At 47.2% G+C, this 16,506-nt stretch overlaps 1 protein-coding gene across 2 annotated transcripts in view; it reads right to left on the bottom strand.

The window, feature by feature from the left end:
* Positions 1-705: 705 nt before the first annotated feature.
* The window catches only part of LOC114586803 (semaphorin-7A-like), a 30,646-nt gene continuing 14,845 nt past the window's right edge, over positions 706-16,506 (bottom strand). The window contains exons 6-14 of one of the 2 annotated variants that reach the window (XM_077920264.1): positions 15,105-15,203; positions 13,015-13,157; positions 10,944-11,122; positions 8,895-9,003; positions 7,156-7,360; positions 5,811-5,926; positions 4,920-5,092; positions 3,521-3,576; positions 706-2,479 (exon numbers count right to left, since the gene is read on the bottom strand). In XM_077920264.1, the coding sequence (XP_077776390.1) occupies positions 2,142-2,479; positions 3,521-3,576; positions 4,920-5,092; positions 5,811-5,926; positions 7,156-7,360; positions 8,895-9,003; positions 10,944-11,122; positions 13,015-13,157; positions 15,105-15,203 (1,418 nt within the window). In that variant the 3' untranslated portion in view covers positions 706-2,141. The remainder of the gene's footprint in view (positions 2,480-3,520; positions 3,577-4,919; positions 5,093-5,810; positions 5,927-7,155; positions 7,361-8,894; positions 9,004-10,943; positions 11,123-13,014; positions 13,158-15,104; positions 15,204-16,506) is intronic. The other variant, XM_028710619.2, reaches the window with a different exon arrangement.

The following is a 16,506-nucleotide window of genomic DNA, read 5'->3' as shown; positions in this document are numbered from 1 at the left end:
TGTTTAGGCATCACAGGTGGCTCAGAAGTGGTCCCATGATGCGCTGCGCCCATAGGAGGCTGCCGTTGCTGGCTACCCATAATGCACTGCGGGAAAAAATTGGGCCTACGGGGTTGCCATGGTTACACACATAGCATATGAAATTAAAAAATTAAAAAAATGGCCAGTGGCACCTTAGACTTAGAGACCAACTAAGGTGCTACTGGACAAAAATTTTTATTTTTATTTTGACTACCTCAGACCAACATGGCTACCTACCTGAATCTACAAAGCAAATGGTTTTGGAATTAGGGCGTGTGAGACGGAAATGAGCTCATCAGTATTATTAGGACTGTGCCCAACATGTAAATTCCCCTTGCAATTAAAGGTCCCATTCATTTCCATAGGTCTTTTCTGAGTAGTGTGGCTGGATGCCCAGCGCAGAATAAAAATAAAGAGTTAAAACCACAGCAAGCGTTAAATCATTTTATTTACTCATCAAATCTATAGCCCCCCCTTTTTCCCCTCCCAAGGTGGCGTTTGTGGTTCTCTCCCCCTTGCATCGACCCTGTGAGGTGGGCACCCCATGTCACACCCAGTGAGCTGCATTCGCTGAAGCGGGATTCGAACCTTGGGTCTTTCCTGACGCTCTAACCACTGCACCCACCCTGGGAACATAGGAACATTTGTTTGTTTTGTTCAAAAAAACTGTTTTCAAACTTTGCACTTTATTGACAATATTAAACGCTTTATTTTTTCTGCAAACCGCTTAAGAGGTTCTATTTACAATCAAGCGGCGGATACATTTTGCTAAATAAAATAAATAGCATCCCTGGCGTCTGTCCTAACAACACCGTCCATGCCGTTTTCCCACAGTGAACCAACCAGATGCCTCTGGGTGCCCCAAAACAGGACTCTCCTTGCCCATCTGCCCCAGCAGCTGGCATTCAGAGACATGGCGCCTCTCAACCTAAAATATGAACCCCATCAAAGGAATTGTCCAGAAATTGCTGAATCTCTTTTTAAAAGCCAATTTTCCCAGTAACTTGTGGGCAGAGCAGAGGCGTAGCGTAGAGGGTCTGTGGGGTCTGTCGCCCCAGTTGCAATTTTGTGAAGGGGGCACACCCCATGCACCTGCCCCGGGCATCGTGGGCATACGATTCACCGCTGGGGCAGAGACGCAGTTATCTTAGAAGTTTCCTGGTTCCTCTCTTTCAATTCCCAAGTTTTTTTGGGAAACAGCATGCCATGATCAACCCCACCCAAATGCAGGCTTCGCCCCTCTTGTGTTGGGTTCAGTTCATTTTGCATTATGAAACCCAAAACCCCTTCTCCACTTTCAGCTGGTCATCAACCTACGGTTGCGTTCCTTCATAACTGGATTCTTCCTTTCGCTCCTTTGCAGAACCTTCCCACTGATTTTTATATATATATAAAATGCACTAACTGCATGCACTGTTAGGATTGTAAACATTATATAGGCTGGGCGTTGCACACTGACAAACTGGAAAAAGAAGCTAGGAATCATTGGCGTGAGGGTACAACGGCAAAAAGCGTCCAACTTTGTTCTTTTTGAGATAATCCGCTTCCAGGTGAATTCAAACACACAGGCAGTTGAGTTCTGGCAGATGTTGACAGCTGTTTTGGCATCCAGCTTATGAAGTAAGGCAAAGGTTTGGCCAACATTTGCTCCAAAAAGGCAGCCCAGGCCCAGAAGCTGTTTCGCTACATAGAAATCCCAATTCTTAAGAGTTGGGCATAGAACCCAAATCAATCCCATGCCTTCTAGCAGTAAAGATTTCGCAGACTGTGTAGCTCATGCAACAAGACAAAGCCTTGGGTTATTATGTCCAGAATCTAGAACAGAAATGTAACAATAAAGTGTGGAGTGCATTTCTTTTCATTACTGGAAAATGGTTTGCTTAAAAAAAGGAAATAAACTCTGGGTAAACTCTACCCAAGTTGGGAAGGGCCACTGGAAAAATGGTGGACTTGGAGAAAGTTGATGGATGATGGATCCATTTTTGCTGAATTGGGTGCAATTTGCCCAATGCTCAATAATGGGCTGGTGGGTCGGGAAAATTTGGTGCCCCTTGTTTCGTTTTCAAAGACAGACAGACAGACAATTAGTTGGCAGTGTGTGAAGAGATCTGCAGCCTGGTCTATAGCAAGAGAATTGTTATGGTGAGGAACAAGATGCCTATAGCCATGACTGCCACGGAGACTTCTGGGATCCGGCCGCTGTTGAGGGTGACTTTGAAGGCCGTGATTTCCTCTTGGTAACCTTCTTCTCTGGAGGTGCACTTAAAGACCCCCTGGTCCATCGGGGTGCTCTCCCCGAAGCGGAGGGTGCAGGACTGTTCATCCATGGAGCATGGGTACGTCTTGTCATCTTTGACCCAGGTGTAGATGGCGTGGTGAGACCGCAGAGGGCACGGCAGGTAGATGTAGCCAGTGGGATCTACACTCACTTTCTTGAGAGCCTCCTGGGCTAACTTTTCTTCAAGGGTCAACATTTAAAGAGAGAGAAAGAGAAAAAAAAACAGAGGAGAAACCAATTTTAGGTTTGTTTGCAGGTTCAACTAAGGCTCCTCCTCCAGAAGGCCCTCAGAAAGTTGCTCTGAAAGGAAGGCAGCCTTCAGTTGGATAAAGGTTCCCAATCCCTGTTCTAGAGAATTGGCACCCATGTAGAACTTCACTTACCATCAAGACATTTAACGGAAACCAAGCCTCGCATCACTTAAGGCCAATGGGCTTGCATTGAAACAGCAGTTTATTCCATTTCCCCATTATATTTGAGCTTTCATGTGATGTAAAAGCCACTTAATGGCAACCTAATGGAATACAGCACGTGCTCAGCATTCATTTCCTTGTTTTCTAATTCCAGAAAACGCTCATTTTGCAGCCCACTGAACCCAGAAGATTGCAGGAGTAAAGTGACCAAATGTGGGGCAGTATGTTAGCGCTCAGTTCTTTCCCGAGGTTTCCATGGAGGAACAGAAAGGATGCAAGTGTAGTAGTGTTGTCCAGTGATATGCATTGTATCACATCACACCCACTGGTGTGAATGCAATTTAGCATAAAATGCTTGTATATTGGTCAATAAGCCACGGTTCCATAACGCAACAGGTACTGTGTAGAATCACAGAACTGCAGAGTTGAAAGAAACCTGAAGGGTAATTTAGTCCAACATCTTGCACTGAATGCTCTGCGCAAGGAACATTAGAAAACGGGACACAAGCACTAGCATTGTAATCAGGAAAACTAATGCAATATTCTCCCCCTCTAAATACAGCCTAGGTCTAGTCCTGCCCTTTGGAATCAGCAGCAGACAGAAGTCTTTGGTAGTTAATTGTTAATTGGGCCAGTCAAACCTGTGTTGGAATTATCTGAGGGGTCAGGGAGAAGAGGGTTGGAAGAAGCCTCAAGTAAAAAGAAACCCATGCTTTTCATTTCCCCATCATCTGTGACCCTTAAAGACAACCCAACCCAGCCGTTTGCATCCACAGGCCTAAAAGGTTTCTATACGGCATCGTCTTACCTTCAGCGTTTTCACACATGGAAGCGGTGCTCGATGAATCTAGGTTCTGAAGCAAGCTGTTGAAGGAAACATACGGGTGTAAGAAGAGCCCAGCCGGAACAAACCAATGGGTTGGACTGGGTCCCAGGGACTCAGCTACGTTAGTCAAAAAGCAACGCTTTGAATGCATCATAAACATGCAAGACCAGGGACTCAGCTACATTGGCAAAGAAAAAACGTTTTATATGTTTTGTTTATGCATTTTAACACTGAGACGCCAGATGGCGCTGTGGAGTCCTGTTTTTGCCAACCTGATTTCTCATACAAAGTTTGCAATGCGTTTAACTGAAACAGTTCTTTGATGTGTTTAGATCTAGCCCTGATGGTGCTGGACAGCAAAAAATAAATAAATCTAACATAGTGTTTCCCCCCCTTTTGTTATAATGGTCTAATTTTTGATGTATTTATAGCGGGGTTTTTCTGTGTGTAGATCCACCCCAACTCTACAATTCTATGATTTCTATTATCCTGTTCCCCACAGTGGCCAAAGAGATGTTTCAAAGAAGTATAAAAGCAGCACATGAAGGCGACAGCTCCACCCTTCTGTTTTGGGGTTTCCTTAGTCCCAAGCACCAGGTACTCAGAGGTGCAAATGGACCAGCAGTTAGAATGGATAAATATGTCAATTTTGTTTTCATATCTCCCTTTTCCACGCTGAAGTTCAGCTCTCCACATTTCCATATCAGCTTGTGCTTTTCTTAAAAAAAGTCCTCATGAAAATTTAGCAGGGTTTCAGTGCAAATTCTTCCTAATGTACACGTTTTTGGGATGCAATTTTGCCAAACACCCTTGCAAACACCCTCCCCACCTCCCACTAGTCTGGAGGGGCCATAAGTTTCAATAGATCAACTTTGAGTATCACTTAATTGGATGCAGGTAAAGGTAACGGTAAAGGTAAAGGGACCCCTGACCATTAGGTCCAGTCGTGGCCGACTCTGGGGTTGCCGTGCTCATCTCGCTTTATTAGCCGAGGTAGCTGGCGTACAGCATGACTAAGCCGCTTCTGGCAAACCAGAGCAGTGCACGGAAACGCTGTTTACCTTCCTGCCGGAGCGGTACCTATTTATCTACTTGCAATTTGACATGCTTTCGAACTGCTAGGTTGGCAGGAGCAGGGACCGAGCAACAGGAGCTCACCCCGTCACAGGGATTCGAACTGCCGACCTTCTGATCGGCAAGCCCTAGGCTCTGTGGTTTAACCCACAGCGCCACCCGCATCCAATTGGATACAACGTCACAGGAAAATGCAGCAATTAGACTGAAGCAACATGCGAAGTATGGGGAGGAGGTGCTTTGGAAAGTCGATTTATCAGGATCAGCCACCCCAAATTTCCTTTCCCCTTTTGATTCTGGGCCAGACCTGCCAGTGGAGTTACTGTCCTGGGAGACAATGGAGCAGGTCTTCTGTTCCCCGTCCCATCCACAGTATGGGTCACGGGCCAGGATACACTTCCAGCAGTTTTCCTTGTACTGGTCGCAGTCCGCCAGCTGCAGGCGCACCACCTCGAACTCAGTGCTGGCGTACAGGTGGCCCTGCCGGAGAGAAGATGGATTAATAATAATAATAATAATAAATTTTATTTATATCCCGCCCTCCCCAGCTGAAGCCGGGCTCAGAGGGGCTAACATCAAATGTATAACACATTAACATAAAATCAGACAATCAATTAAAATACATCCTCAAATCAGAATAAAATCCAATCAGATGGCAACCTGCAGATTAGGGTTGGGGACCTTAAATGCTCACCAGGCCCAACTGTTTGTGCTGAACTTATATGGGCCTGTGAGAAAAATTGGGAGGCCACTTTCATGCAAGTTCTTATGAAAGGGGAGAGGGAGCCAGACTGAACCCCGACCAAAGGCCTGGCAGAACAGCTCCATCTTGCAGGCCCTGCGGAAAGACGTCAAGTCCCGCACGGCCCTAGTCTCTTGTGACAGAGCGTTCCACCAGATCGGAGCCACAGCCGAAAAGGCCCTGGCTCTAGTTGAGGCCAGCCTAACCTGCCAAGGGCGGGAGAAAGAAAGGAAAAAGAGCTGCCTGAAGGGGACCCCACCCACTGCAAGGAAGAGAGGACCGTAAGATGCCCCCCTAGTTTGGGAAACTAAGATGGATCACTGAGAAAGGGATTTTTTAAATTTTCTTTTTTTTGGAAAAAGCAACCCTGCATGTCTCTTCTTTTAGTTTTGGGGAGTAAGGAGGGAGAAAACATTCTTGCACTTGCCCAACTGTGCCGCTTGTCTGCACTCTTACCGAATCGTCGTCCAAGATCATAGAAGAGACAGGGGCTTCCTTCTTGAAGGGACTCAGCTCAGCAACAATCACTGTCTGGTCTTTGCTTCTCAGCACCTTGTGGATCTTCCCTTTTGCTGCGGCACCGAGAGAAGGAGAGGCGGAAGTTGTGTTCATAGGTAAAAGGTAAAGGTACCCCTGCCCATACGGGCCAGTCTTGACAGACTCTAGGGTTGTGCGCCCATCTCACTCAAGAGGCCGGGGGCCAGCGCTGTCCGCAGACACTTCCGGGTCACGTGGCCAGCGTGACATCGCTGCTCTGGCGAGCCAGCGCAGCACACGGAACGCCGTTTACCTTCCCGCTAGTAAGCGGTCCCTATTTATCTACTTGCACCCGGAGGTGCTTTCGAACTGCTAGGTTGGCAGGCGCTGGGACCGAACCACGGGAGCGCACCCCGCCGCGGGGATTCGAACCGCCGACCTTTCGCTCGGCAAGCCCTAGGCGCTGAGGCTTTTACCCACAGCGCCACCCGCGTCCCATATGTTCATAGGAAGCTGCCTTAAATATTGAGTCAGACCATGGTTCCATCTACCTCAGTCCTGTCTACATTGACCAGCAGTGTGACCCTCTGTGGATTCCAGCCAGGAATTTCTCACAGATGCCAGGGATTGAATTTGGGACCTTAGCGCATCAGGCGCTGCACCACTGAGAGTTGTCCGTTTCTTGCTCTTCAGCATCAGACCACATTCACTCTGTGCATTTAAAGCACTGCAATACCATACAGTGGTACCTCGGGTTAAGTACTTAATTCATACCGGAGGTCCGTTCTTAACCTGAAACTGTTCTTAACCTGAAGCATCACTTTAGCTAATGGGGCCTCCTGCTGCCGCCGCGGCGCCGGAGCACAATTTCTGTACTCATCCTGAAGCAAAGTTCTTAACCCGAGGTACTACTTCTGGGTTAGCGGAGTCTGTAACCTGAAGCGTCTGTAACCCGAGGTACCACTGTATAAGGGCAGGCACACTTTTGTTCTGCGTTCCTGCTCCCTCCTTCGTGTGGTGAGTGAGGACCCTGTTGCAACAGATAATAAATATCAGGCTTACTGCTTTGCTTCTCAATATTCTCTGCTTGGCCTCTGTTATTTTCTCCGACCAATAGGGAACCTACGTAAGGACTCCGTATGGGCTCTTGGGTACCCCATAAGGGAAAAAAGGGCAGATTTTTGTTTGCAACACCCCATAAGGGGAAGGGAGCAGTTTTTTCTTATAGCACGATGACCCCCACGGACAGGCAGGTCCACAGAGCAAGAATGTGGTGCCGGAAGGCTGGTCTCCCCTCCGTGGCCGCCAGCCGTACCAACCTCACCTGTTCCCAGGAAGAGGACATCGCGGGAGATGCCGGCAGCATCCTGCACGCTATCCACCACCACCTGGGTGTACGTGTCGTTGTTCTGGAGGATGTAGAGGGGGTGCTCTTCATCCGGGTAGATGACCGAGTCGATTTCGGGGTGGTCCTTAATGAAGGTCAGGGTAGATTTGGGCAACGGAGGGTGACCGTCTGGTGGCACACACTGAGCAGGAGGAGGGAAAGGTAGACGGGGATAAGTCAGCATGTGTGTAGGAGAAATTAACATTTTGTACAAAAAAATTAAAAATAATTCCTGCTTTTTGGTTGTTTATCTTTATTAAAGATTTTCTGGATTTACAAAAGTGTGTGCAATGTCTCTCTCGCTCTCTTTTTAAAATAATATTTATTAAGAGTTTAAAGATTACAGACAGAAGTAAACAAAGAGAAAAAGTAAACAATACAAATCAATACATTACAGTACATAAAGAGAAAAAACAACAACAAAAGACACAATACATCAAAACAAAAACAAAAGCAAAAACAATTTAAAACACATCCAATATTTCCATATCTTTGTCTTTCATTAACTTGTTTCATCGACCTCCTCACAGCTCCCTTTTTTTGTATTCTAGTTATTAATTATTTCAGCAAATCCTTTCCATCTGAAAGTGAAAGATGCAATGTCTCTCTCTTGTATTTTATCCCCCATGTAACATTTTTTACAAATCAGTTTCATTTGTTAAGACATCAGGAAGAAAAGGGGGAAAGATGGGTGGGGTGGGGTGGCAATGCTTCTATTTCACTTACTATATGTAGGGTTTGGTGTCAGCATTGCTTGTGCAGGTTCTCTGCTGTTCGCTTGTGTTCCTTTGGTGGTGAGAGAGGTTGGGCTTGGCCTAGGGTGTGGTTATTCATTTGGGGTTGGCTGCGGTGGTCTTTGTTTTCGTGTGTGAGTGGGGTGGGTGGGTGTTTTGGGTCAGGTTAGCCATACTGATTTGTATGCTTTTGGTGGATTTTTGTCATTGTCTTGTTGGGCTGTGTGTGTGATGAAGGGGAGCCATACCGGGGTGAAGGCGTCGTCTTCTATTTGTCCCCGTGTCAGTTTCAGTTTATTGGTTAATTTTTCTAATAAGGCTGTTTTCCCATACTATTTGGTACCATTGGTCCATGCTTACTCCTGACAGGTCTCTCCAGTGTCTGGTCATGGTGTTTCTGGCTGCTGAAAGTAGGTGGGTGTTATGTACTGAGTGGAATAGGATCCAGAATGCAGCAGTCTGATTGGTCCTAGAACAATAGGATTCAGAATGCAGCAGTCTGATTGGTCCTAGGACAATAGGATCCAGAATGCAGCAGTCTGATTGGTCCTAGAACAATAGGATCCAGAATGCAGCAGTCTTATTGGTCCTAGAACAATAGGATCCAGAATGCAGCAGTCTGATTGGTCCGCAGGAGCCACCCAATCCAGCTCCAGGTGGAAGTGAATCCGCAACCTGATTGGCCTACAGGAGAATCCCAGAATTAGCCAATCACGTGGGGCCCATTGTGTAAATAATGTACATAAAGCAGACATTCTGGGGGAACTTCCATTCCTCCTCACCACTATGAGTTGAATAAAGAGCCTGAAATCCACTCTTGACTCTGAGTATATTTCAGTGGGTTATGAGTTCTTTGTGGTGCAAGTGGGCATTGTTGTCTTGGAAGATGTTTAGTAAGATTCCTGCTTTTCAAAAAACCTAGAGGCCTAGGAGTGACCTTACCATGCCGGGTCTGGGCACGGGGATGGGACCAGTGACCCCTTTGAACTTCGAAGTCTTGAAAACGGTGCTGATCCGGTTCATCGAGTACGAACAGACAGCAGATGAACCCCTAAGGGGGGGGGAAACCAAAAACACTGGTGTGATGTCAGTCTTACAGCCGACTGACCATTCCAGGAAACACAAAATCACAAACTCAAAATCGGCTTTTCTCTGCAGTGGATACTCCTAGCATGTTTGTGAACGGATACCACAAAGACATTTTGTCAAAAGCAGCTTCTGACATAGATGCTGCTGGCTTAAGCACAACAGTGGAAATGGCATTAAAAAACCAGACTCAATTATTGTGGCATTAAAAGAAATCTGGAATTTATTTACTTCAGGAAAAAGTAGCATACGAATTATGGGCCATTTTGACTCAGTTGTGGTGGTATTTTATTCCGTATAGTTTAGTTTCAGATTTGCAGGTGTATCCCCCAAGCTGGTTAGAGAAATATATAATAATAATAATATCTTTATTGTCATTACCCCCTCTCGGGGACAACGAAATTACTTGACTGCTCCATAAAAACACTAATTAAAACAATACAGTATAGTACAGCAAGGAAGATTAGATGACTTTCAAAGTCCAGGCTTCCCATTCAGGGCCGAGATCGCTCTGGAGAAGAAGCTAAAATCATGGGTGTCATGATTTTAGATTGGGTGTTATCATTCAATATGTTTAGGTTTCGCATGCCCTTGCCTTTAGTTAGATGTGTTATTGAATTTTTTTACCTTTCTTCCTGGCTTTATAATAATTTGAAAACAATTGTTTTTTTAAAAAAGAACAAAAGGGTGGCAAGTTAGGAACACTTGTAGCAGGTCTAAGAGTTATTACGACGCCTCGTAAATGTTGCCACCTCTTCACTCCTCGAGATACTTGATCAGGAAGTTGTCTCACAATAAGAGGGTCAATCATGTGTCCTGATAAAATCTGCATGGGAGTCTGTTTCAAGCTCTGTATCATTGGCTCCCAAATTTTTTGGGGGCCACTGCCCCCTTGGTTCGAAAGACTCATCCCCGGTGCTCTTTACTCTATAAAAAGCACTATTCAGAACAGCCGTTTGCACGACCCACTTAGGAAGATAACGCAATAACATTTGAAACAGTAACAGTTGAAATGCACATTTATTCAAAACCAATTTAGTTTAATCGATTCAGCAAAATCGATGAACTTGATCTGGTCATGCCAGAGGTTTTCAAAGCCTGATAGCCACTTGCAACCCCAGCAACCCCAAGCTGCCCCCTTGCCCTCCCCATGGCAAATCCACCCACACACAGGGGACGCTACCACCCATTTTGGGAACCACTGCTCTAAAAGATGGCAAGGATAGTACCTCTCCAGGGCTGTCTTAAGCATATGTGGCACTGGGTGCAAAGATCCGCCTGGCGCTCCCCTCCCAGGTTGCCCAGTCCCAGGCACAGAGGAGGGTGGAGTTGCCCCCGAACTCGCGGTTCAAAGCCGCCCGCAGCAGAAGAGCCCGGCGCGGTGCTCTGACCGATGGGCAGACTCTTCCCTGGACTCAATTCTCGGGCCCCGGCCTGGCACCCCTGAGAGCCCGGCGCCCGGGTGCCTCGCACCCCTAGAACCTATGGGTAAGATGACCCTGTAGCTCTCCACAAAGGGGACTTCGCCAAATCTGTTGCACAGGATCTCGGAGTGTAGAAACCTTATAAAGTGGTTCCTCTGGTTGCGAACGGGATCCGTTCTGGAGGCCTGTTCGCAACATGAAAAGAGCACAACCTGCCGCGGCATGTCTGTGCATGCGTGGGTTGCGATTTGCCGCTTCTGTGCATGCGTGTGATGTCCTTTTGTGCGTCTGCGCACGCGTGAGTGGTGAAACCTGGAAGTAACCCTTTCCAGTACTTCTGGGTCACCGTGGGATGTAACCCGAAGAAACGTAACATGAAGCGGACGTAACATGAGGTATGACTGTAGTGCACTTAATGCGACTTAGGTAGGCTGGCCTTGATATTGGAGCTGGGTTGAATCCTGCCCCGCCCTTAACTCACCACGCACTGGAGAAGACGCCGTACAGCACCGTCTCGCCCTTGCCGCCCTCCTTCTTGGAGACGAAGGCGTCCTGGAGGCGGTGGAAGCGCATGGGCTCCGTGGGGTGTCCACACACCAGCCTTGCCTTGAGGAAGGTGCTCCAGGAATCCGTCATGACAGGCCTGCCGCCTTGGTCCACCTGGAAGGGCAGAAGACCTGATGTCATGGGCGGGCTGGATGCATTCAGAGGAGAGGAGGGGGACACCAGCTAGAGAAGAAGACTCAGAGCTCGGGGAGTGGTGGTGGGACGACAACAACAGGTGGTCACAGGGAGCAGACTGGGAGGAGGTGGACGAGGTAACAGGGTTTGGTGAGCAGGAGGAGGCTGTGGCAGAGAGCAGCCCAGACTCCGAGGCAGAAGCGGAGGCTGGAGGGGAGTGGGGCCAGGAGACAGAGAGGAGCCCAGCTGGTGAAGAAGTGAGGGCAGACCCTCCAAGTGTCTCTATTTTCCAGGGGCAGTCTGGGATTTACAGAATCCTGGTTTCTGATTTGATCCTGTAATGTCCCGTTTTTCCTTAGGAAATGCCTATTTTCATTGGAGAGATGTTGGAGGCTATGGAATAGGACGTCTCTATTTTCATTGGAGAAATGTTGGAGGGCATGGAATAGAACGTCCCTATTTTCACCGGAGAAATGTTGTAAGGTGTGGAAGAGAATAATAATAATAATAATAATAATAATAATAATAATAATAATAATAATAATTTATTTATTTATACCCCATCCATCTGGCTGAGTTTCTCCAGCCACTCTTGGCGACTCCCAATCAAATGTTAAAAACAGTACAGCGTTAAATATTAAAAACTTCCCTGAACAGGGCTGCCTTCAGATGTCTTTTAAAGATAGGATAGCTGCTTATTTCCTTGACATCTGAAGGGAGGGCGTTCCATAGGGTGGGTGCCACTACTGAGAAGGCCCCCTGTTTGGTTCCCTCTTTTCATCAGATAAATGTTGGAAGGTATGGAATAGGATGTCCCCATTTTCATCGGAGAAATGTTGGAGGGTATGCCAAGGACTCCCCCCCTCCTGCTCCGGAAGAGGGATGAAAAGAGTGGAGCAGAGACAGACAAGGGAAGGAAGTCTCAGATTGCTTGGGAAGGACCCAGGGGGAGGAACAGACATGCAATTGTGGGAAGGCAGGGTGGTGCTGTGGTCTAAACCACAGAGCCTAGGGCTTGCCGATCGAAAGGTTAGCGGTTCGAATCCCCGCGACGGGGTGAGCTCCCGTTGCTCGGTCCCTGCTCCTGCCAACCTAGCAGTTCGAAAGCACGTCAAAGTGCAAGTAGATAAACAGGTACCGCTCTGGCGGGAAGGTAAACGGCATTTCCGTGCGCTGCTCTGCTTTGCCAGAAGCGGCTTAGTCATGCTGGCCACATGACCCGGAAAAACTGCAGACAAATGCCGGCTCCCTCGGCCAGTAAAACGAGATGCGCGCCGCAACCCCAGAGTCTTCCGCGACTGAACTTAACTGTCAGGGGGCCTTTACCTTTTAGGGACCTTTAGTCCTCGCAACAGGACGCAGGTGGCACTGTGGGTAAAAGCCTCAGCGCCTAGGGCTTGCCGATCGAAAGGTCGGCAGTTCGAATCCCCGCGGCGGGGTGCGCTCCCATTGCTCGGTCCCAGCGCCTGCCAACCTAGCAGTTCGAAAGCACCCCCGGGTGCAAGTAGATAAATAGGGACCGCTTTATAGCGGGAAGGTAAACGGCGTTTCCGTGTGCGGCTCTGGCTCGCCAGAGCAGCGATGTCACGCTGGCCACGTGACCCGGAAGTGTCTCCGGACAGCGCTGGCCCCCGGCCTCTTGAGTGAGATGGGCGCACAACCCCAGAGTCTGTCAAGACTGGCCCGTACGGGCAGGGGTACCTTTACCTTTTTAGTCCTCGCAACTGCCTCATGGGGCAAGTTCTACTGGGATGTGTTGCTGTGCTCACTAGGCCTGGCTTCCTGAGCTTATTAGCCCCTGCCCATGGGCCATGTAACTGGTCCGCACCCCATCCCTCCATCCTTCCCAGACGTCGCTGCCTCGCTCTAACCTTGCAGACACGCCCGAGCCCAGCTTTGTAAGGCTCATCGTCCAGCCCGGCCGACTGGTTGACCTCATTGTAGAAGAAGAAGATTTCGTCTTTGCTCTGGTCCTTCTCCGCCAGCAGGGCGGCGCCGACAAACTCCGCTCCTGCTGGGGCGGGAGAGAATTGAAATGGTACGGCTGGTATTTAGAACCTGTGCTCAGAAAAACACACACAAGAGGAGCCCTTCTCAAGGGATAGACTGGATCTACACATGGAGGCCCCATTATTGCAGCTAATAGCTGATGGGCAGCCATGTGTTGCAAGGGATTATTTCTGTTAAATGTATCTAACCAGATTCCAAAAGTCCTCTGCAAGCTCTCCGTTCATAAGCAAGAGCAATCACTACAGTGGTACCTTGGTTTGCAAACAGTCTGGTTTGCATATGTTTTGGATTACAAACACGTCAAACCCGGAAGTGCGTGGCCCAGTTTGCAAAAAAATTTTTGGATTACAACCCATTTTTTTTGGATTACGAACCAATTTTTTTTGGAGGCCCCATTGGCAAAAACCTGCCTTTGGTTACAACCTGTTTTGGTTTACAAAACCAAGGTAAACCAAGGTACACTGTACTTCCCCTAAGACCCAGTGGGACATGAAGGAACAGACGAGCAAAAAGGGGGTGTTAGGAAGAGTGACAGAGAGATGGGGAAAGGATGGTACCATCCATGTTTGTCCTTGGGTCTGTGGACCAGGACAGGTTACCTGCAAACAAATGTGACTCTCAAAATGACAGGGGAAGAAGCAGTTCAGAGGAAAGCTGCAAAGACATTATCTTTATGAGCAGCCATGGCCAAAGGCTGATGTAGGTGCCTTTCCCCCATTGATGGGGCTGAAATAAAAAAATTAAGGTCTTATATATATAATAAATGTTCATAAATGTACCAAGCAAACACATACATAAATATATAAACCACATGTCTGAAGCAGCACAGGAAAAGAGCCCTGAAACCATTTTGACTCCCAAACTGACCAAATATTTCTCTGCAAGGTCGAAGGCAAAAGGAAAAGCCTCCTCATTGTCTTTTCCTTCACAAATCCTGCCTGAAGGGTATGTCTGTCTGTGTTTGAATAGGGTGAGCCTGTGACCTGGCTCAGGAACTAAGCATTTATCATTACAAAAGACTGGCCAAGCTCCCCAGGGTATCCAATCAAGTGACCATTAACAGGTAACCTGCCAGACAGGAGATAAACAATGCACTCAGATTTCTGTTGTAGACCGCCTTTTCTGTGATGTAGGTATGATGTATCTGGGGTCTTGGACTCCAGGGCGGGCAATTTAAAATGTCTATATAAGGGTGGGCACACCTTTGTTCTGGGTCCTCCTCCCTCCTGCGTGTGAGGGGAGCACCCTGCTGCAACAGTTCAATAAAGATCAGGCTTATGAGCTGCTTTGCTTCCCAATATTCTCTGGTTGTCCTCTGTTCTTTTCTCCTACCAATGGAGAACCTGCAAAGGACTCTATAAGGGCTCTTGTGTCCCCCATAAGGGAATAAGGGCAGATTTTTTGTTTATTACAGGGTGGTTGATGGGTGCCATTTTGTGGCCTGCCCATTTTCTGCCATCTTAAAAAGGGCAGCGGTTTGTGCTACGCCGATCCTCCACGGCAACCATTTTGTGTTTTGCGCTCGCAGCACTTCCTCAGAATTACAAAAGGTCAGAGACCCCAACGGTGCTTTCCACATCCACTCCCAGCCTTTGTGACTTGCAGACGATGTTCTATTTATTTTTATGTATTTATTTCAGGGGTTTCCATACCGCCTAATGACCCGAAAACTCTGAGCCGTTTAACTAAAATATTCATAAAAATGCCAGTAAAAGCAACTGTTCAAAAACAAGCCATTTGACCCACATGGCATCTCCCGTGCAGAAGAGTTGTGAGAACTATAGTTTGCCCCTCACAGAGCTATGCTTCCCAGCACCCTTAACATACTACAGTTCCCAGAATTCTTTGGGGGAAGTCACCCCTGGTTGATCCAAAACCAACCAAAATATAAATGAAAACCAGGAGTTTTAAGACATATACAAAGGGATGGAAAAGAGAGAGAGTTTCTTACGGGGCAGCCAGCTGTTTTCTGTCTTCAGCCCCTTCTTCTTCCCATAGCTTCTCTGAATGCTGCTTTTTTCTCCAGACAATGCAGAATAAAGGGTGTCTTCTGAAATTGGAACATGCCGGGGAAGGAAAAAATGTGAGTCGCCCATTGCAAACTTCGAAATTATGAGAGCCGAAACATACACTGCCTTCTTCCTGACGCCTGATGCCTGCGATCACACTTATAAACTTACATATTTATAAGTAAATATGTCTATATATCCATAGTATAGTGTATTTTAAAATGGGATTTTATATATCTATAGTATAGTGTATTTTAAAATGGGATTTTAGAGTTTTTAGGGGGTTTTGAATGTTTTATGTAGTTTTTCAATTTCATTGTTCTGCATGGGACAATGACAATAAAGATATCGTAATCGTAATCGTAATATTTCTTCCACCATGAGGGCTAGAATTTTATATCAGTGCAATTGACTCCATGAAGAATTAGTGGGACGGACAAGAGCCCTTTGTACAGTGTCAGATTTACGTATAAGCTAAACAAGCTATAGCTCAGGGCCCTACTCTCTTGGGAGTCAGTGTGGTGTAGTGGTTAAGAGCGGTAGACTTGTAATCTGGTGAACTGGGTTCGATTCCCCGCTCCTCCACCTGCAGCTGCTGGGTGACCTTGGGTCAGTCACACTTCTCTGAAGTCTCTCAGCCTCACTCACCTCACAGAGTGTTTGTTGTGGGGGAGGAAGGGAAAGGAGAATGTGAGCCGCTTTGAGACTCCTTAGGGTAGTGATAAAGAGGGATATCAAATCCAAACTCTTCTTCATCTATTCTTGGGGGCCCCCAAAAATTTAAAGGAAAAAAAACACCTGGATGTACATTTCCAAAATATAAGATAAAAAGCAAATAAAATAAAACTTACAGACAGCAAAAGTGTTTTGTGTTGTGTAGGCTCCTATGATGTAAGTCGTGGCCTCCGCCTGCTAGCCTGCTCCCTAAAATATCACTGGTTTGCTCCTTTCTATATATAGGGTGCCTACATTCTGCATGGACTGGTTGCAGGGCAACACACGCAAATGGCTTTAGATACCTATTAGGTCCATCAATTGCCATATACAGTGGTACCTCTGGATGTGAAGGGGATCCGTTCCGAAGCCCCATTCACATCCAGAAGCGAACGCAACCCGCGTCTGTACATGCACATGTCGCGATTCGCCGCTTCTGCGCATGCGTGTGACGTCACTTTGACCATCTGCGCATGCGCGAGCGGCAAAACCCAGAAGTAACGCGCTCCGTTACTTCCGGGTCGGCGCAGCACGCAACCTGAAAATACTTATCCCAAAGCTACTTCAACCCAAGGTATGACTGTAGAATATATTCAAGACAAAAAGCAGTGACAATTTGTTGTTGACAAA

The sequence above is a fragment of the Podarcis muralis genome, chromosome 16 (genome assembly GCF_964188315.1).
Source record: "Podarcis muralis chromosome 16, rPodMur119.hap1.1, whole genome shotgun sequence".
In the NCBI taxonomy this organism is placed as follows: domain Eukaryota; kingdom Metazoa; phylum Chordata; class Lepidosauria; order Squamata; family Lacertidae; genus Podarcis; species Podarcis muralis.
The sequence above is the reverse complement of the archived record's forward strand: the minus strand, read 5'-3'. Positions and strand labels throughout refer to the sequence as shown.